The 22,163-nt window shown below is 43.6% G+C and overlaps 1 protein-coding gene across 2 annotated transcripts; it reads right to left on the bottom strand.

Moving 5' to 3' along the window:
* Window positions 1–620: 620 nt before the first annotated feature.
* On the bottom strand, window positions 621–21,604 carry RSPH1 (radial spoke head component 1). 2 transcript variants are annotated; one of them, XM_075912237.1, is made up of 9 exons: window positions 21,448–21,604; window positions 18,217–18,330; window positions 17,991–18,096; window positions 15,277–15,367; window positions 13,183–13,318; window positions 12,811–12,882; window positions 4,568–4,739; window positions 3,956–4,081; window positions 621–805 (listed from the first exon to the last, which is right to left on the bottom strand). In XM_075912237.1, exons 1-9 carry the CDS (start codon window positions 21,499–21,501, stop codon window positions 732–734), a joined length of 945 nt encoding a protein of 314 aa, XP_075768352.1. In that variant the 5' UTR covers window positions 21,502–21,604; the 3' UTR covers window positions 621–731. The 2 variants fall into 2 exon arrangements, with proteins under 2 accessions (XP_075768352.1, XP_075768358.1); XM_075912243.1 differs by lacking the exon at window positions 12,811–12,882.
* Window positions 21,605–22,163: the final 559 nt, after the last annotated feature.

The following is a 22,163-nucleotide window of genomic DNA, read 5'->3' on the forward strand; positions in this document are numbered from 1 at the left end:
ATGTTGCAGAGTGCTGTGATGTCCAGAGTGAGGACAACCAGAGCACGCAGAAACAAAATGCTTTGCTGTCCCTCATCGAGGTAGGCAAGCAAGCAGGGAAACCTGAGAACCAGCTGTCCAGGGGCGGGGGGGTCCCTTTAAGCACAGGCTTCAGATAGCCACAGGCAGCAGCCACACAAAGTTACTCCTGACCAGATGCCCTGCCGGACCTGGTTCCGGCCGGCCTTAAATGAGATTCAGCTTCCACTAAGAGTGGACGCACTATTTCGAAATAGCAAATGCTATTTCAAAATGCATTTTGTGTGTAGACGCATTATTTCGAAATAAGATATTTCGAAATAACACTGTAGTGTAGAGATACCCTTAGTGAACAATGGTCTGAGAATTTTTCTTGTCATTTGTATATGCTCCATTTTAAAGTAATAATGTGATAGAGTCTAAAGATACACCCTAATCTTGTAACCACTTACACAAATGAATAACTTTGTCCATGAGTGGAGTCCTGCTGGGTTCAAACAGTTGTTATATATGCTGTATGGAGCAAATAAAATGGACTCAGAATTGGAAATCATAAACTCTGAGTTCAGAAAAACTCCCAAGTAGGCATTTTCTACACAAAGTACCCAGAAAAATATGTTTATTCATAACAATGTAACAGAACGTTCAATTAAGTACAAATTATACAGGGCTATGATACCCAACTGTTTTCCGTGTAATTTCCTTATTTAGTTTTATTCTTCTTTACTTGTATCTGCCTCCTCTGACTCCTTTGATTCTTCTTCCTTCTCTTCCAAACTAGTATTTACTATTGAAGGAAAATATGAAATTAGTGGTACACTTAGTAAAATAATAGAGTTGAAATCTTCTATAATTCATTCATTCATTGTAGTAATACCTTAATCCTGGAAAACATAATGCAGATTTCTTACATATATGGTCCACTCATTGGGTGCGTCTAGACTGGCAAAAACTTGCCAGATGTCTAAACTGGCCGCTTGAATTTGCGCAAGAACACTGACGATCTAATGTAAGATTGTCAGTGTTCTTCCGCAAATACTATAATGCTCCCTCTCAGGGATAAGCCCTCTCGCTCAAATGTTTTTGTGTAAGAGGGCCAGTGTATACAGGGAAGAACTGTTTCGCGCAAAAAAGCCCTGATGGCGAAAATGGCGATTGGGGCTTTCTTGCACAAAATCGCGTCTAGACTGGCCACAGATGCTTTTGCGCAAAAGCACTTTTTGCGCAAAAGCATCTGTGCCAATCTAGACGCTCTTTTGCGCAAATGCTTTTAACGGAAAAACTTTTCTGTTAAAAGCATTTGCGCAAAATCATGCCAGTCTAGACGTAGCCATTAGTTATTAGAAGTGAGCCTAAGTGGAGTGCTTTAGAAAATCCTACTCTAGTTAGAAGAGAAGCATATATGGAATATAACAAAATCCCTATTACAATTAAATTGTTTTGAATCCACTTGCTGTCTTTGCATTACCAAAGTAAAGACCCTATGGTAAACAAATAAGGACATAAATATGGAATTTATATTCTTAGTCCTGGGCTCATCAACAGACTGCTGTAGGACTTAAATGAACTGATTCTGAAGTGTAGGCTGTTCAATCAATATTTCATTAGTAGAAAACGTCCACCAATAAAATAATAATGAGGCCTGAAAAGTATGTTTATAGTCAGTATCTTCACTTTCGGTATATTAGGAGCCAAATTCTTTGTGAACATAACTCTACTGAAATAAAAAACATAGCTCTATGTCTGCATCTAGATTGGCATGATTTTGCGGAAATACTTTTAACAGAAAGGTATTTCTGCAAAAGAGTGTCTAGATTGGCACGGATGCTTTTGCGCAAAAAGCATTTTAGCCATCGTGCTTTCTTGCGCAAAAAATTAAGGTGCCTGTCTACACTGGCCCTCTTGCGCAAGAGGGCTTATCCCTGAGCGGGAGCGTCAAAGTATTTGCGCAAGAAGCACTGAATTCTTACATTAGAACATCAGTGCTCTTGCGCAAAGTCAAGCTGCCAGTGTAGGTAACTGGCAAGTTAAAATCTTGCCAGTCTAGACGCACCCTACATGTTTATGGTATGTTGCAGCATATTTTCAAGTTATCTAATTGTCTCTCTAACTCTTGTTGTTGGTTTTGCAACTCACCTTATTATGAAATGGGTTGATGGAAAACTGAGAATCAAATATTTAATGGATGAAAACATCCAAATTTGTAAGGTTTTATTCTGACATGTTTTAATATATTCAGACCATATTTTAATTAGGCAGAGATTTACTCATAAAATATATCTTAACACCAGCCTCACTTTACAATACTTTCTAATAATTTTGATAAATAATTTGAAATATTTTGAAAAGCAATGAAAATTCAGAAACTATACTTAAAACATCCAAACATTAAAAAGCAATAACTTCATTTTCAAAACTAGCTTCTCTTTAATAATTCATTCAACTTTCTGTTGAGAGTATACAAGTGTCACCAATGAGATCAAGTCTCAAAATACACATGGGCTGTGTCTACACTGGACCACTTATTCCGGAAAATCAGCCGCTTTTCCGGAATAAGCTGCGAGCTGTCTACACTGGCCCTTGAATTTCTGGAAAAGCAACAACGCTCTACTGTACAAAATCAGCCGTTATTCCGGAAAAACTATTCTGCTCTCGCTCGGGCATAAGTCCTTATTCCGGAACACTGTTCTGGAAAAGGGCCAGTGTAGACAGCCCAGTAGTCTTTTCCGGAAAAGCGTCTGTGGCCAATGTAGACGCGCTTTTCCGGAAAAAGGGCTTTTCCGGAAAAGCAGCCTGCCAATGTAGATGCTCCTTTTCCGGAAAAACTGAAAACGGAATAGTATTCCGTTTTAAGCATTTCCGGAAATTCATGTCAGTGTAGACACAGCCATGTAGATTTCAAATGTCCAAATTTCTGGTGCTGGTTAGGTCTGGCTCTGGCTATTAATCCATTTAGTGTATTACAAAGATCAGATCCATGAATGGTAATAATATTTATTTTATTCAGAAATAAGCTCTGTATGATAAGTAATGTTGTTTGAAGTCCTGTATGTCAGTTTCACTTTTTAACCAAACAATTATTTTTTCTGTTTCATTATTTCTTAGGGAATTTTAATTCTATTTTGTTTATTCACCCTACTGAGGAGAAAATTCATCTCATGTAGGAAAAAAGCTTCACAGTGATGGATTACATTTTGTGAGGCATGTCAGTCCAGTCTCTAATTCTGGTATAAAGAATTTTCAAATATCCATTATGTTCAAACAATAATGCATATAAACTTGAGTATACATAATTAGAAGCCAGCTTGTAGAGATTTGGCTCTTTATGAAAAACAGAGTTTATTATCCTTTCAAAATGATGTGTCCCCACACCATTGTTCCCACTAAGGTGCACACCTGTGCAGCCATGCACAAAAAATTCTTTCTCCGTCCACCATCTCTGAGAGCTGCACTGTAGCACTTGTGTGGCAAGTGGCTGCTCCGGTGGGTGAAGCCAGCTGAGACAGCACGGTGAGGGAGTGGTTGGGGGAGGTGTCTGGGACCTGTAGTGGCCCAGTGGTGGTGGGGGAGAGGCCTTCTCCGGTGGCTGGAGCTGCCACCTGGCGTGGAGGCCAGGGCCTGCTCTGGCAGCTGGGGCTGGGAACAGGACCTGCTGCATGGCGGAGAAGAGGGGTGTCTGCTTTGGAGGCTGGGAACGGGACATGCTGCATGGTGTGTGGGGGGGGGGGGAGTTCTGCTCCAGTGGCTGGGAACATGTGTGTGTTAATAAATTGGGTACCACGGGGCACACATCCAAACCAGCGCACAAGCCAAAAATTACTCCACTCCTGGTTGGAAAATCTTAGAGGAAACACTGCCCCACACTGTGACACATTTTCAGCTAGTTGACATGTACAATGACAATCTATAATCATTTATTCTTCTCTTTCTTTCTCACCCTGATCCACCTGATCTTCTTTGCTCCCTTCCTCCTCCTCTTCTCCCTCCTTTGATGGGGACAAATCTTCAGTGGGCTCTGTAGCTTCAGCAGGAGGTTCCCCAACCTCAGTAGGTTCCTCAGCAACTGAATTGGGAGAAAAGCAGATATATGTCAAACTATGAGGAGGAAAGAACCTTCTAGATCTGCTCTTTGGCATTATTTTTATTCTTAAGTAACAGCTAACATCTTACACCCAATTCTGTAGCCTCTGTTCATGTGAGTAGTCCCACTAACTTCACTGGAAGTGCTTAATAGAAGAGTTGCAATATTGGGCCCTGGGTCAGATTATGATAATTTCTCTACTGTTACAGGCTTTCCAGGACAGTTGCCTCTGTTACTAATAACACATTATAGCAAATGGAAGAATACTCAGTATGCATTATAAAGCATATGAATGTGATGCAGTAATATGAATCTTCAAACTTTCAGCTGTCGCTGATTTCTAGCACCTTGTAAATGGACAAAAAGTACAACTCTCTTATCATAACTTATCATCGTAAATTAATCAAGCAGAAACAGTTTGGGGAATTTTGGGGGAACTGGGTTTTCCAGCAGTTCCTCAGGACAAACCTGAAGGTGCTGGCACCTCTTCTTCTGCTGCTGCTGGAGGCTCTTCAGGAGGTGGTGGCGGGGGTGGTTCTTCAACTGCTGGTGTCCATAAGGTTAAAGTTGTAATATTTTTTGCTTTCCATTTTGGAGTAATTGCTACAGCTTCCTCCTCTTCCTCTTCCTCCCCTTTTTCCTAACAAATATAAAAAAAATCCAGAATTACAACTGGGAATCTGGAAGTAATGATTACAAACCTGTTTGAATGCACTTAAATCTGAGTTTGAAATGGGAACAATACAGTCCTTTACAGTAAGCTGCCAATAGTTAACAACTGAACAACATTATTGGTCACAAACTTTGGAAAAGAGAGAAAACCATTCCAAGCTAGAAAACTTGAGGCAGTCACTCACTTGTTGATCTCAAAATTAATGCTCACCAGTTTCCTTTCTTTTTCATGAGTAGATTCTATCTGGAGCAACAGAGGCAGTGCCATGAGGGCAAAAGAGCCTTCTTTAATCGTTTTGCAGCTCACAGAAGGGCTGAGCCTAATGCAGTACTTATAGGCACTGGGTTGTTCCATTTTCCCAGTGCCACAAAAGGAAAGGAGAGAAGGCAGGATCATTACCTGTCTCCTTTCCACATCAGACTATACCATAGGTCTGGTACTTAGGGAGCTCAGAGTGGCATTGTACACTTTGGAAGGAGAATACATCCTGGTTTTTCCAGTGGGGTGATACAGCTCTCTGCCCCAAACCCATACAGAAATGGACAAGCAACAGTGTGGATGCAATAAAAAACTGTTCTCTGCTTCCCAAGGTGCTCATTTTACAAAGGTATATTGTCCCTAGGCAACACCCCAATGGTGCAGCTCTTTACTTTCCAAATATGGTTCAGGCTCTTACAGGCCATAACCGAGCCCTAATTTTCAATGTGTCTCAATTAGCATCCATTAGATTTAAGAACTGTGGGTATGTCTACATTGGAGGTATATTTCTTAGCTCAGATAGACATATCTGTGCTACTGCTGATCAAGATAGCACACCAAAAATAGTGTAGCCACAGAAGCACAAATGGAAGTAGGGAAGCCCACAAAATACAATCAGATCTGATATAGTAGGTATGTAGCTAGCCCTTCCCACTGCTTGAACCACTGTGACTATACTGCTTGACCAGAGTTACAATGGGAACGTTTACCTCAGACAAGAATTACAGTTCCAGCTCCAGTATAGACACATCCTAAAGGGCAAATCTTAACACACACAAAGTAGCCAGGCTAGGTACTGGGAAGATGCAGGCAAAATGAGGAGATGTAAAGCCACTGGGTGCCAGAGTCCCGAATTCTCCCAACATGGACCTCTAGCATCAGAGACTGGCTCTAGCACACACAACAACACACACTAGTATTACACATCAACACACACTAGTATTTAGGGATCTGATGTGGAGCTGCAAGTTGTTCCTTGTTTACAGATATCTGAGAGCTCTGTCCTAAAGAAATAGATATTGCTCATACTTCTTGGGTGGCTGAAGGTTTCATCATGTCATACCACACATAAAAGTTCCATTATTAAAACCATATACATTCCCTCATATCTTATTGCTTACAAATACACTTGAGATGAGTGTTATCTTTCCCAGTGATTTGTCTAAAAATATCTAAATACTTCAAAATGTAATTGCAGTATTTTTACAGAAATAGAGGAAGGGCTCTTTGGAAATAAAAACTAACACTTAGGAAACATGCAGGATTATTTGTCATATAAGAAGACAGATACAATGTGATTAATAAATAAATGTAAAGCAAAGCCAAAGCATATGTTTTACATCGTAGTAGCTGTTTACCAAAACATGCAATACAAGAGAAATAATAATCATTTCAGTTATAAATGGTTCACATGTTCAAGGTGTTATATAAATATTAATTAATTCTCATAACAATCCTCTAGTGTAGGTAGTGGTATCACCATTTTACAGATAAGAACACAGCTGTGACTTGCCCAAGGCTTCACAGATAATTGTGGCAGAATTATAATTTGAATATGGGCATTCTTGGCTTGTGGTCCAGTTGAAAGTGGGAATAAGAGATCCTCCGGAAAAGAGCTTATTTTCCGGAGAATCACGTCCAGACTGGCGCTTTTCTCCGGCTTATCTACAAGCCGGAAAAAAGCGGCAGCCATGAAAATGCAAATCCCGCGGGGGATATTTAAATCCCCCGTGGATTTGCCTATTCCCAAGTGCTACATTAGCATCCCTATTACGGAATAGGGGCCAATGTAGACGAGCCTAAGGCTGTGTCTACATTGGTGTGATCTTGCGCCAAAGTGGCCGCTTTTGTGCAAAAACATGCTGCCTGTCTACACTGGCGGGGAGTTCTTGTGAAAGAACACTGACGTTCTAATGTGTGAAATTAGTGCTTCTTGCGCAAGAACTATGATGCTCCCGCTCAGGAATAAGCCCTCTTGTGCAACTGTTCTTGCGCAAGAAGCCAGTGTAGACAGGCAACATGAATTTCTTGTGCAAGAAAGCCCGATAGCTAAAATGTCCATCGGAGCTTTCTTGCGCAAGAGAGTGTCTACACTGGCACGGATGCTCTTGTTCAAAAGCACATCTCCTGCGCAAAGGCACATGCCAGCGTAGACACTCTCTTGCACAAATACTTTAACGCAAGAACTCTTGTGTTAAAGAGTATTTGAGCAAGATCACGCCAATGTAGACGTAGCTTAAAAGTCCTGCAGGGCTAATGCAGGCTCCCCTGGTTCTCTGCCATTCTCAGAAATGCATGCATGTCTCTGTGTCAGAGGTTCACTACACGCTGTCCCTGTCCCAAGTACAACCTCCACAGCTTCATTGGCCAAGAACTGTGGCAAATGGAAGCATGCCCAGAACCCCCCTGCCCGCACTCCACCACATAGGAGCCTGTGCCAGAGGAATGTGCCAGCTGTTTTCGGGAGCCACACAAGTTAAGCATTGCTCTGACACACTCTTGCCCCCTTGCATCCCAATCACTTGCCCCAGCATACAGCCTGCATCCCAACTGCCTCCCAGAGTTCCCACCTACAGCTGCATGCCCTCCCACACTCAAACTCCATCCCAGAGCCTGAACCCCCACCCAACTTTCTCCAAGAGCCTGCACACCACACCCTCTCCCACACCTCAACCTCCTGCACCAGCCTGGTGAACGTGAGTGAGGGTAGGGGAGAGCAACCAATGGAGAGAGGGGAAATGAAATGAGCAGGAAGCAGGGCCTCTGAGAAGGAGAGGAATAGGGGTGTGGCCTCAAGGAAGGGGGCAGGGAATGGCTGAGCATAGTGGAGTGCACATTGGGAGTCCCCAAAAATTTTTAAATCAAAATTGGAGTTGCCTGGTTGCTAAAGTTTGACAACTGCTGCCTTATTTAAATGAGTCTCAATTAGAGAAGTTGATTAATTGCAATTAACTCATGCAAATAACTAAAAAAAAGTAACTATGATTTAAAAAATTAATCGTGATTAATCACAGTTTCAAATTGCACTGTTAAACAACAGGATCCTAACTGAAATGTATTAAATATTTCTAGATGTTTTTCTACATTTTCAAATATATGGATTTCAATTGCAACTCAGAATACAAAATGTGTAGTGTACACTTTATTTTTTATTACAAATAGTTGTATTGTAAAAATGATAAACAAAAGAAATTGTATTTTTCAGTTCAGCGTATACAAGTGCTGTATTGCAATCTCTTTATTGTGAAAGTGTAACTTAAAAGGTAGATTTTTTTCCTATGTAACTGCTCTCAAAAACAAAACAATGTTAAAGGCTGGAGCTTACAAATGCACTCAGTCCTTCTTGTTCAGCCAATCACTAAGGGGATAGGCATTTGCATGAACACGGCTACCGCTTTTTTCCTGATTTTAAGAGGAATAAGGGATCTTCTGGAAAAGGCTTTATTTTCCGAAAGATCCTGTCTAGACTGGTGCTTTTCTCCGGCAAAGCCCCGAGCCGGAAAAAAGCGGCAGCCATGTTCATGCAAATGCCGCGGGGGATATTTAAATCCCCCGCAGCATTTGCAATTCCGACTTGTCTCATTAGCATCCATTTTCCGGAAAAGGGCGCCAATGTAGACACAGCCTCTGGGTATGTCTACACTTGCTCCCTAGTTGGAACTAGGGATGCAAATGTAGCCAACCGAAATTGCTAATGAAGTGGGGATTTAAATATTCCACGCTTCATTAGCATACTCTCGCCCACATGCTATTCCGCTCGCCAGCTGATTCAAACCTGGAAGTGCGCTCCAGGACGCAGAGTAACATTAGTTCAAACCAAGGGGTTTGATTCGAACTAACGTGCCCCGGAGTGCATTTCCGGGTTCGAATCAGCTGGTGAGTGGAATAGTGCGCAGGCGAGATTATGCTAATTAAGTGCGGGATGTTAAATCCCCGCTTCATTAGCAATTTTGGTCAGCTACATTTGCATCCATAGTTCGATCTAGGGAGCAAGTGTAGATGTACCCTAAGAGAAATAAGTCTGTTTACATTTACACAAGATAATGCTGTCCACTTCTAATGGACTATGTCATCTGAAAGTGAGAACAGGATGTCACATGGCAGATTTGTAGTTGTGCTAAACATCTGTACGCCCCTTCATACTCAGCCACCAGCCCAGAGGACATGCTTTCATGCTGAAAACACTTGTTAAAAAATTAATTCATTAATTGAATATATGACTGAACTCTTTGGGGAGAATTGTGTGTTTCCTGCTGTTTTACCTGCAGTCTGACATATATTTCATATTCTAGAAGTCTCAGATGACTCAGCATATGCTGTTCATTTTAGGAATACTTTCACTGCAGATTTGACAAAATGCGAAGAAGGTACCAATTTTAAATTTCTGAATATAATGACAGCACTCATCCAAAATTTGAGGGTGCATCTGCACAGCAGGGCTTAACTCAAAATAAGCTACGCAAATTGAGCTATGTCAATAACGCTGCTTATTTCAGAGAAGCTTATTTCAAAATTGAGAACATCTACAAAGCACTTATTTTGAAATAGATCACTCTTCCTCCAACTTCTCTTAGTCCTTGTACTATGAGGCTACGTCTACACTGGCATGATTTTCCGAAAATACTTTTAACAGAAAAGTTTTCTGTTAAAAGCATTTTCGGAAAGCATGTCTAGATTGGCAGGATGCTTTTCTGCAAAAGCACTTATTGCGGAAAAGCGTCCGTGGCCATTTTCGCGATCGGGGCTTTTTTGCGGAAAACAGTACTGTGCTGTTTGTGATTTGCGCAAGAGGGCTTTTGCCCAAATGGGAGCAGCACAGTATTTCCGCAAGAACACTGACGATCTTACATGAGATCATCAGTGTTCTTGCGGAAATTCAAATGGCCAGTATAGACAGCTGGCAAGTTTTTCCGCAAAATCATATGATTTTGTGGAAAAACTTGCCAGTATAGACACAGCCTGAGGGTTATAGGAGTCAGATTAAGAAGTCCTCCAGCTTGACAGTATTTTGACACTATTTTGAAATAACTGCCTGCTGTGTAGACACAGACTAAGTTATTCTGGAATAGCACTAATTATTTCAAAATAGTGCTGCAGCGTAGATGTACCCTGAAGTGCTTCCAAAATCTGAGCCGGATATAGTGTTTTTCAGCAGCTGTAAAAGAGAAACACTCCAATGCAGAAACTACAGAACCCAAACCACCAAAATGGAAAACCATCCTTCTACTGATGGCATCTGGCTCAGAGGATGAAAATGAGCATGCATCAATCCATTCTGCTTTCTAACAGCAACCACCATCAATATGGATTGGTGCATGTCCTTTGGAATGGTGATGGAAGCATGAAGGGAAGCATGAATCTTTAGTATATCTGGTACATAAATATTGGAGTGAAAGTAACTTAAGTTTCTTATAGATACTGTCATGTTGCACCCTCGCTGGGAACTCAAGAAAGGAGGATGGGGAGGGGGTGCAATACAATAATACCTATAAGAAATGTAGGTGCGGGGTGGAGTGTGGAGGGCTCAGGACAGGGAGAGTTGAGAGGGGAGCAAGAGTCAGGGCAGGAACTTGGGGATGAGGAGGAGCTGAGAGTGTGGGGGGGTGCAGGAGTCAGGGTTAGGAATGTGGGGGTGCAAGAGACAGGGTTTGGGGTATGAGGAGGGGCTCAGGGCAGAGGCTGGGGCATACGGGGTGCAGGAGTCAGGATTCGGAGATGTGGGGGTTCAGAAGTCAGGGCAGGAGGCTCAGGGCAGGGGACTGAGTGTGTAGGGATGAATGCAGGGGAGGCAAGGGTGCCATTTTGGGAGGAGGGGGCTGCAGTTGCACATACTGGGCCCCTGTTGCTTTTTTTCTCCTTCCTCTGACTAAGGAGTGAGGGGAAAATGCAGAGCCTGCTGCATTCCTCTGCCCCCTCCTCTAGGCAGGCAGGAGTGAGAGGAATGCAGCAGGCTCTGAACTCTCCCCTCAATCTCCAGTCAGGGGAAGGAGAAAAAAGGCAATAAGGGCCTAGTACATGTGACTGCAGCCTCACACCTCCTGGAATGACACCTGGGAAAGGGGGCTCAAGGCTGGGGCAGTCCTGGATGGCAAGTCGCACCCTTGGCCAGCCCTCTAACCTGTCTGACTGCTTGCTGCTGAGCACGGCAGCCTGCAGAAGGCCTCAGGAGCCCAGCTGAGCAAATGCTACCCCTCCCATTGCAGCTGAGTACCCCAGCTGGCCAGCTTCTTGCTGGAGTGCTACAATGGGGCATACCAGCATTCACTTCTGCATAAATATTTTGCAATGCCTGTTCTAAGAGAATCATACGAATGTCTGTTATCGCTTTCAGGTCAGATTGTAAACAAGAAGAAGGAAGCATTATCTCTTGCAACTGTAACCAAACTTGTTTGTTCGAGATATTGGCTTCACAAGAACTGAGAGGACTTTCTAGGCTCTAAAGGTTTACCTAATTTTATATTTGAATGTTTTTATTTTTGTATATTATTCTACATTTGTAAGTTTAACTTTCATGAGAAAGAGATTGCACTACAGTATTTGTATTAGGTGAATTGAAAAATACTGAAAAATACTATATCTTTTGGTTTTTAGAATGTAAATATTTGCAATAAAAATTAATACAAAGTGAGCACGGTACACTACACTGTGTGGTAACTGAAATAAAATATTTGAAAATATGCAAAAGACCCCAAATATTTAAATAGATGGTTTTCCATTACTGTTTAACAGCACATTTAATCATGATTTTTTTTAAATCACTTGACAGCCCTAACCTCATCTATACTGAGAACAGTGTTAAATAGGGTTGCCAAGTGTCTGGTTTTCTACTGGACAGTCCGGTATTTGCACCGTCTGTCTGGTAGAAAAAAATCAGAAAATACCGGACATGTGCAATGTCCGGTATTTTCTGAATTCCCAGCTGGGCGCTGGACGGAAGCCTGGTGGGGGCGGGGGAGTGACTGGGAGGTGAGGCCACGATTGGCTCTGGTTGCGAGCAAAAGCCAGGAGGGGCAGGGTGGGGGCCGGGACTCCCAGACACTCCCCCTGACCAGCTTTTGCACACAACCAGAGGCCCCCAGCACCAATCTCGGTCCCGCCTCCCAGCTGGGAGCCTCTGGTTGCATGCAGAAGCCGGGCAGGGAGAGTGACTCCCAGCCCCTCCCCTGCCCAGCTTCTGCTCGCAACTAAAGGGAGTGCCTGCCGGAGGCGCGGCCCAAAGAACTCCAGCTGAGCCCAGTGGCTGCACCTCCCTCCCCAACCAGCTCTGCTTCCCGCCCCCCTTCCTCCAGGTCCTCCTCTCCTCCCGTCCAATCAAGTGTGTTCAGTTTTTTGGCGGGATCTACCTGGCAACCCTAGTGTTAAAGTGTCTCATGATAACCATATGAATGTATATAAACAAGCTCTGTGGCCAGGTAATTTCTGGTACAGGGACATAGGGTCTTCAAAATAAAAGCCAAAGTCAAATCAAAACTCTGTCTGACTTGATATATTGCTAGCACCTTTGGGGAATGATCCTGCTTTCACTGAACTCAACGGCAAAACTTTTAGTGTCTGCAATGGGAGCAGTAATGGGGCCTTCATCTGTTAGGGCGCACACAGCACATTAGCCAGACAAGTTTTTTTTATTTACTTTGTTGCTTAGAAAGGCACATATTTCTAAAGCTGTTAGACTTTTTAAATGCACAGTACCTGTCGTGATCTAGATAGACTATATCTGAATAGGCTGACATGACTTGCTGAGTTTTCTAACATATAGTATAGTCTGTATTATATTATTTACCTGGTCTACATGTGTGTATTCACCATGCTGTTCACACCCAATATCAAAAACATACTTCCCACTACCTATTGGCTGTGCAAAGAGAAACATAAAGTTAGCAAGTCTTTAAAGTTAGCAAACTCTAAAGAAGTAACAAAAAATACAGAAGATGACAACACAATATCATGCATTTTTCAGAATTTTAAAAATAAAATGTGAAAAAAACTTTGGAGAAATTTTGCATACGCCTTGTTCATTTATATCTATTACATTATGGTTCAAAGAATACTGGGAAAAACAAGGATCTTTGTTTATATTTTTAATATAAACAGTCCACACCAGAACAACATGTTCTAATTTTCAAATTCAAATAGCATTTTCCAGCATACTTACATTTCCATTCACAAACTTGCCCTGGTATCTGTGGTTTAGATGAATAAGTTCAGCTGCTCCTTCCTGTTGCCCATTTACCCAGCCACCAACATATTTAGAGCCAGTTTCTGCATAGAGATACGTACCTTGTCCATGCCTAAATGGCAAATAATAATTTTGCATTATATAGATTGCAGTTCTATAAACTGGAACTCTCTGGTCTGGCAACATCCGTGGTCCTGAAGGATAATGGATGTTCCAGGATCAGGGAATCCTGGAATGCTGGATGGGTAGAGTGGGGTGGGAACTCAGTGATATGCGGGGGAGGGCAATGCATGGCCTTGCTGGGGGCAGAGCAAGAAGCCCAGCATGTGGCTCAACTAGGCTGTGGGGAAGGAAGGCCTTGAGCTAACACATGGATCAGCTGAGCTGTGGGGTCTGGGAGCTGGTGCATGGCTCAGCTGGGTTCCAGCAGGAGGGTGGTGGCTCAGGTGGGCTGCAGGAAGAGCCAGGAAACCTGGTGGCAGGGTGAGGGAAGGGAGCTGGCAGCAGGAGGACCAGAAATGACCTCCCCTGGTCTAGAAAAAATCCCTCATCTGGTATCAGTCAGGTCCTGAGGGTGCCAGACCAGGGAAGTCCAACCCGTATTACTATAATTTAAAGAGCAGGATTTTTTTTGCAATATTAATGTATTAAACATATGACTAAAACAAGTGCCTCATTAGTCCATATTTCCAGCCCCAACAACATCTTCATTCATTCATATTTGTCTAGCTCTATTTACATGAGATATGTTATTGCAGGCTTTCCATACATTGTAAACTAGATTTGGTTGCCTATCACACACACTTTCCCTTCTCAATCCAAAATGGAACACCTGGCTCTCTTTACACATGGACACAATCAGGCTGAGCCACAAGACACCAGTGAGGTGATCCCCCATTTTTCCATTCAAGCCAAGGCTGCTTTGGCCCCAGCTCAGAGAGCTAGCCACTATACGATCACAGATAACTCATTTGTGCTGCGTTAGATAAGTGAAAAATGCTTAGCTCAGTGCTCTTGAGGTGGCCACCTACCTGGCATAGAGCCACAGAGATTTCTCAAGTCTTCCTGTGACTGTCACACATACCATCATAACGAAAAGACCTACTGCTGGTCCACTTCTCTCTGTCCCTTACTATCCTATTTGACTCAGCCATTGTCCTCGTGCACTTGGCCAGAGAATTTCTCTTTGCCACTCCACAGCTTGCCCCAACAGGCAAAGTCTTGAAGCTGGCCCCAATGGTGGAAGGTGCAGTAGAGGCTTTTGCTAGGGAAAGCCCGTGGGGAGTGGCCTTGCAGGTCATTGTCTGTTTGGAGATGAAAATTAGCACAATGCAAGTCCCCATAACGGGGAAGATGAAGAACCTACTGGCCAGGCAACATAGTATCTCTTTCCATGCAAAAGGGCATCAACCTCCAAAATCCTGGTCACTCACATGACAGGCAGGGATACTCACTTTTATACTAACAAGGAAAGGGGCAGGCCCACCCTGTATATCCTGCTCAAAGAGACCACCTATGGCCAGTCTACCCCACACCACCAGCAACAGCACTGCTTTTTTGCCTGTCTTTCCAAAAGTCTTTGGCTGCATGCACCAACAGCCCTTTCCTTCCTCCCAGGCACTTCCTCAGCAAGACACCTTTGGAGACTATACACCTTCTCCCACACCCCCAGCCTTTCCCTCACCGATGGGCTGATCAGCCCCTTCTTCCTCTCACAACCCTTTCTTTCTACCTTCTACCTTCCTTGCTTCAGATGCTCCTCAAAGTCATGGCATCACCAACTCAGCCACAGACCTTTGGCTTTTGAAGTGCCTCTTCAAAGATGCTCAAGCCAGCAGATCCTTCCTTTCAACACACAGTGCCTGGACATTCCATACACAGCACATTCTGGGCGGGAGGCAATGCTTATGGATGCTGCCTGTCATTCAGGAAAAATTCACAGTACTTTTCTTTCTATGGATCAAGACCCTCCCACAACTCTCTTTTTCAAAAGGACAACCATAACTCTAAAGACAACATTTTTTTACTTCCTCAAGAAAACTGAAAGTTCACCATAATAATGAAACAAACCTATAGTGGCTGGACCATTCTCCAGTGTAGATGTCTCCATTCATATAGGAGTAAACTCCATTTCCATGTCTTTGGTCTTCCACCCATTCTCCTGTAATAGACATTTTCTGTTATTATTTCTCCCTCTTCATTGAGCAATGGGCCTAACTTGTCCTTGGTCTTCCTCTTGCTACTAATATATTTGTAGAATGTTTTCTTGTTACTGTTTCTATCTCTAGATTAATTGGGCTCCTTTTGTGTTTTTGCCTTTCTAATTTTGCCCTCACATACTTCTTCTGTTTATATTTATCCTTTGTATTTTGTCCTAGTTTCCACTTTTTATACAACTCTTTTTTTTATTTCTAGATAATTCAAGAACTCCTGGTTAAGCCAGGATGGTCTCTTGCCATACTTCCTATCTTTTCTACACAGTGGAATAGTATGCTTTTGCACCCTTAACATTTTTTTTTTAAAACTGCCAACTGTCTTCAGTTGTTTTTCCTCTTAGTCTTGCTTCCCATGGAATCTTACCTACCAGCTCCTAGAGTTTACTAAAGTCTGCCGCCTTAGAATCCATTGTCTTTATTTTGCTGTTTTCCATTCTACCATTCCCTAGAATCATGAACTTTATGATTTCATTATCACCTTCACCCAAGCTGCCTTCCACTTTCAAATTCTCAACCAGTACCTCTCTGTATTTGTTAAAATCAAATCTGGAACATTGCTCCCCCCCCCCTCCCCAGAAGCCTTCTCTGCCTTCTGAAATTAAAACAAAATGTTTCTGATGCATTTCAAGAACTTGTTGGATAATCTGTGCCTTGTTGTGTTATTTTCTCCACAGATGTCTAAATAGTTGAGAAGTTCCTCATCACTGCCAAGTCCTGTGCTTTGGTTGATTTTTCTGGTTGTTTAAAAAAAGCGTCATCCACCTCTTCTTCCTGGTTAACTGAACTATTGTAGACCCACCCAAGTATGACATCACTCTTGTTTTTACCCCTTTTAACCTAACCCAGAGACTCTCAGTGAGTCTGTTTCCTATGTCCATCTCAACCTCAGTCTAAGTACATACCTTTTTAATGTATACGGCAACACCTCCTCCATTTTTCCCTACTTGTCCTTCCAGAGCAAGCTGTATACTTCTATGCCAATATTTCAATCATGTGTATCATCCCACCGAGTCTTTGTGATACCTCCTATTGTGTTTATTTACTAGCATTTCAAATTCTTCCTGCTTATTCCCCCATACTTCTTGCATTTGTATACAGACAACTAAGATACTGATTTGATTTTGTCTTGTATTTCCATTATCTCTAGTGTTATAGCCCATTCCCTCTTCTCCCTCCCTCCCACAATTTCTTACCTATCTCCCAGGTCTCCATGTTTTTCACTTACCTGTGGTCTTTAGTCACCTGCCCCTGTTGAACCTAGTTTAAAACTCCCTGATGAATGCATAATCATAAGTCAGAATGTTTACATTTTGTGGTGGTGCTTCTATTAAGTAGCAGATTTCTTATCTACCTATAAAATGTAAGGCTTTCTGTCTCTGGATCTCTAACTTCTCCTGAACTGCACACTTGTAAAAGTGCACAGAGGAGAGAAAAGACTCTTGCTACTTCCAGAATGAGGAGCTACAGTAGAATATTTATCATAATGACTCAAAATGTGGAACACAGAGCATTCACTGGTTGCCCATAAAGAGGTCATTTGGTGTTAACTTCCCTTGTTTCTCTCTGAAACATGACATTAAAACAAGGTTGTATATACGCACAGTTTTTTCAGTGTAAGCATTTGCTGTAGCTAACACAAAGTTGTTAGGTGTGTAAATATTAGGGAATGTGGTCTGCATTACTGGTGTAAGGGCTCCTCCCCTGCTGTTGGCAATCCCACCAATAAATATACATATAAATAAATACATAAATAAATAAATATTCTCCCGATGGGTAAACAGTATTTTTTTAATTAAGCTTTAAGGGCTGGATTTTTCAGTCTAAGCTCTCTAGCCACATAATTGTGTTGTAAGATTCTAGGGCAATCTCTGCCTGTCTAGAGTTCTGCAACAGCTTACATTCATTCTGCTGGCAGTATTGCATTTGGTATACGGGGATGGAGACAAGTCAGGGGAGGGAGCCATGTCCAGGAAAGAAAGAAGATGGATTTTCTGCCAATAGGGTAAATTAAACTGCCTTCCTGAAGCTTTAATTTACAACTTTAGGAGGCTGAAAAATTGTGAGCTGTGATTAGCTCCTCCCTAGTCTTCACTCTCTGCTGTTTTCTTGGATGCTGGGGAGAACTGAATCCTATATTTTTACAATTTTCAGAACCCATGGCTCTTTGAAAGAATCCGAAAATGTTCTCAACCTGACTGTCAGCATAACCATTACTTGTAAACTAATATTCTTATCATGCTGTTCTTGGGCTGTTATTTTTAACATAATTCCTACTCTGATTCTAATTAATGGTGTAAAGAATTTGCTCAACACTAAATATAATGAAGCATTCCACTTGATCACATTATTTGGCAAGATTAAACTGTTACCAAAATCATCCATAAACTCATCTCCTAACATTTATGGGGAGGCAAAAATAAAGAACGAAAAAAGTTTTGTGACAATTATCTGGATTGAGGCAATAATATGCTGCCTGACTCATTGTTTCACATAATTCCACTGAAGCATTTAATCTTCTCGAATATTTAAATATTCATAATTCTGTCCAACAAAAGATTCACATTTTACCTTCATATTTTGATCCATCTGGATACATAAAAATTCCTTGACCATGCTTTTTGTTCTCAGAGAATTCTCCAATGTAGCGAGCACCATTTTTAAATCTGTAGGTCCCCTGCAATATATTTGGTGTAGATACAGTATTTTGAATTAAAATGATAATGAAGTATCTAAACTAATGGGACTGCTGAAATACATGCATGATTTCCAAAACAATCATTTATAATTATCTTACCCGCCCATTTCTCAGACCATTGGCATATTCTCCTTCATATGTATCACCATTGGGTAATCGTGCTCTTCCATGTCCATGTCGTTCACCAGCTGCATTGCGTTCACCTTCATATTCCTGGTTAAATGGAACAAGCCATTCAGTGGTTAAGAGATGGAGGAGGGGAAAGTTAACCTGAATTGAACAGGAATACAAACAGGAAGCCAATTGTGTGTCCTGAACAAATTCTTTTCTCCCTGAGTCCCAGAAAGGCACTAGGCCAAGAATTCTATTGGTAGCTACAGTGAATATCTTGCACGCACCAACCCACCAAATCCTACTGATAATCAAAGGTGTCTTCTGCCAGCAAACTACTGAAATGTGTTGGGAGCTGCAGCAAGTTGAAAGAAACACTAAATACCATAGAAAAATACCAGGACTTCATAAACAGGGCTTGATGAACAGTGGCGAAAGCCGCTCGCCAGCCCCGCACTGTGCATGCACAAGACTCACATTGTGTATGCGCGCACTGCAAATGAATGGTGCACCTGGCTGAAATCTACTCGCTATGGGCAAGTAGATTCAATACTTTGTCGAGCCCTGTTCATAAAAGTCCTTTTTATTTCTACAACTCCATCAAATACAGTAGCTTAGCAAACCTTCATGACTGAGTTCCACTAAAGTATATACTCCAAGAGAACATAGCAACTAAGGACATCATTGTGTTTATAAGATTACTAGAAGATTTACCCAGGTCCTTAGCTCAAATAAGTTTTGTTTTTCTTCATTTAAATTATTGCTCTTGGGTGGGGCTGGGGATGAGAGATTCAGTGTACAGACTGCCCCAGAGAGAGAGGACAACCCCAGCCCTCTCTCACAGCAGCAGGTTGGGGCCAAGTGAGAAGCTCCTCCATGGCCGCTGCACTGAAGCGGGCATAGCTGAGAGAGGGGAGCATGTCCCCAGGCTGCAGGTCAGACAGACACACAACAGACACACAAACAAACGCTCTGAAATATATAGTAGATAGCTATCCCTTTCTCCACCCTTGCTGGCCCAATGGAGTTATCACTGTCCCAGTCTCTATCTCTGGCTCCTTGCTTCCCCTCTGTGGTCATTCTGCAGCATAACTGTCTCTCCTGTCAGACTCTTCTCTTTCCATTTTATGAGAAACAATCCAATTCCAGGCACATCCCATTGTCCTGGTACAGCCAAACCCTCACCTTGCTTTAAGGTATGACAAAAGAAATCTGAATACCGAATTTGGTGATCCTACCTCTTATTGCTTAGGAGGAGTTCTTGAACAAATGCACTCACACTCGGACAGATGCACATTTCTAAACTATATAGTAAGAAGATTTCTTATTTTAAAAAGCATTTTATTTGAGATAAACATCTCATGGCTTTGAGAATCCAGCATAACAGAGAATTTTTTTCATAGTTTAATACTACAAATCCAATATCCCGTGTCATCCTCATCCACGGCTCTGCTCCTACTCTGATTGACATGAATGGCAAGCTGTCTGTTAACTTTGATTAGAATATGATTGACTCTTAAAATATGCAACAGTGAGTAACTACAAATTCAGTTCTTTGGAGTGTTACAAAACTAAAAATATGTTAGTATAATAATGTCTAATGGGTCATTTTTTTGTTAATATGCCATATAGTTATGGACTGGGGCTCTGCCTGGGAAAGAGAAGCTTTATAGATTCAAAGGGACTGTTATAATCTTATCTGAGCCCCACACAACACAGGCCACAAAATGTCTGCCAAGTAATGCCTAGAGCAGATTTTTTTTAGAAAAACATCCTCTTTTGATTTAAAAAATGGCCAATGATAGAGACCCCACCAGGACCCTTTCTAAGTTGTTCCAGTGGTTAATTACTCTCCCTGTTAACAAGGTCTGCCATATTTCCAGTTTGAATCGGTCTTGACACAACTTCCAGCCCTGGGATCCTTTCTCTGCAAGAATGAAGAGCCCATTATTGAATACTTGTTCCCAGCAGTGAAAGTAAGGGTACATCTACACAGCAGGACTTAATTCAAAATAAGGTACGCAACTTGAGCTATGTCAATTGCGTATCTTACTTTGAAATAGAGAATGTCCACACAGCACTAATTTCGAAATAGAGCACTCTTCCTCCGACTTCTTTTACTTCTCGTAAAATGAGGGTTACAGGAGTCGAGTAACAAGTCCTCCAGCTTGACAGTATTTTGACACTATTATTTCGGAATAGTGTTGCAGTGTAGACATACCCTAACTTAGAATTTCATACAAGAACCGTCCTATTGCAACCCAGCTCCCTGCCAGTTCCTTAAGTTGCTCCCTGTTGACTTTTGCCACAGCTCAGCTGGCAAGCGCTCACTTTCCCCTCTGCTTTTTCCCCAGGAGGCTACTGACACCGGCTGTGAACAAGTCAGGCCTGAACCTTCCCTTGGAGCACAGATAGGTAAAAAAATTCAGACTACTGGACACCTGAGATGTCTAGTATCCTCTGAATTTTTCCCCAGCTAGGAGGCAAGAATGCCGGGCACCTGGCAATTCTACAAACACTCAGTGCCTGACCTTCCCCCCCCCCCTCCCGAGCCCTCCTTGGCCCCCCCTTCCTGCCCCTCGTGCGCCCAGCCAGGACCGTGCACTGGGGCGCAAAGTGGGACGCCCTCTTCGGCCCGACCGCGGCGTCCTCTGCCTCTACCCCCCCCCCCCGCCCCCATGCTTACCTGGCTCCCCAAGGCTGCCAGAACAAAATGCTTTCCCCTGGGTTTTAGTGCTCAACTGCTCCCCTGTTCCTATCCCTCTTAAAGGGGACATGCTGTTTTAATGTCCTTGGAGTCTTTTTTGCTCAACAACTTTGGTCTCCTCCCCCCCCCCCCCCTTTTTTTTTTCTCTTCAACAGAATTTTTTCCTGGTGGTTTCTTTTGGGGCGGGGGCGGGGGCGGGGGCGCGTATTTTTGTTTCAACCATCTGGCAACCCTAGGCACAGACACAACCAGCCCCCAGTGGTTCTCCCAATTCCCCACCCTCCGCCCCAGGCTAACAGTGGCGGGCAGCGGGGGAGGGGCACTGGCTACCCAGGCACGCAGCGGGGCGCGGGCTCTGCGGGGGGGGGGGGCTGGCCTGGGGGCGCTCTGCGCTGGGATCTAAGGCGGGAGGGTGATGGGGGGGGGCGCGGCCTCGGGCCCTGCATGCGGCCTGCCCCGCTGCCGCCGCCGGGCCCTGGGGGGGGGGGGGCAGCGCCGGGCCCCGCACTGACCCCCAAGTCGCTCTCCGCCTCCTCCTCCAACTCCTCCGAGCCCAAGTCCGACATGCTCCGGCCGGGCCCCGCGGCGTTACCGTCACCATGGAAACCGCCGGCCGCGCAGGAGGCAGGCGCGCGCCGTCGCCATGGCAACAGGCACAGGGCTCCGCCCCCTCCCCGCGCCGGGGCGCGTGCTGCTGTCCCCGGTGCTGAGAGCCCAGGCTGGGCGCGGGGGAGGGGGGGAGAGGGGAGAGGACGCCGCGGTCGGGCCGAAGAGGGCGTTCCGCGTTGCGCCCCAGTGCACGGTCCTGGCCGGGCGCACGAGGGGCAGGAAGGGGGGCCTAGGGCCTGGCACACGGGAGACACCCGGCATGGGGCAGGACACGAGGCACAGAGAAAGTAGCTCTCGCTGACATGGGTGCGGGGGTGCTGCAAGTTGTGGGATGACAGAGGCAATGCAGATCCACAGGCACATTCAGCCTGGTACACGCACGGCAGAGTGTGGAGCACAAATAAAGGGCATCAGTGCATCGTGTGGTTTGGCAATTCTGGAAGAAGGCCGGATGTGCCATGGCTTACTTAGTCCAACACTTATAAGGCTGGAGAGTACTATGCTCCAACAGAAACGAGTACACGTCAAAATTCCAAATGTTAACACTTTCTGAGTGCGGCTGACTCCAAACTTTGCCAGACTACACCATGTTCAGATCTCCATTTGCTCATTAGGATAG

Source organism: Pelodiscus sinensis, chromosome 1 (genome assembly GCF_049634645.1).
Source record: "Pelodiscus sinensis isolate JC-2024 chromosome 1, ASM4963464v1, whole genome shotgun sequence".
In the NCBI taxonomy this organism is placed as follows: Eukaryota; Metazoa; Chordata; order Testudines; family Trionychidae; genus Pelodiscus; species Pelodiscus sinensis.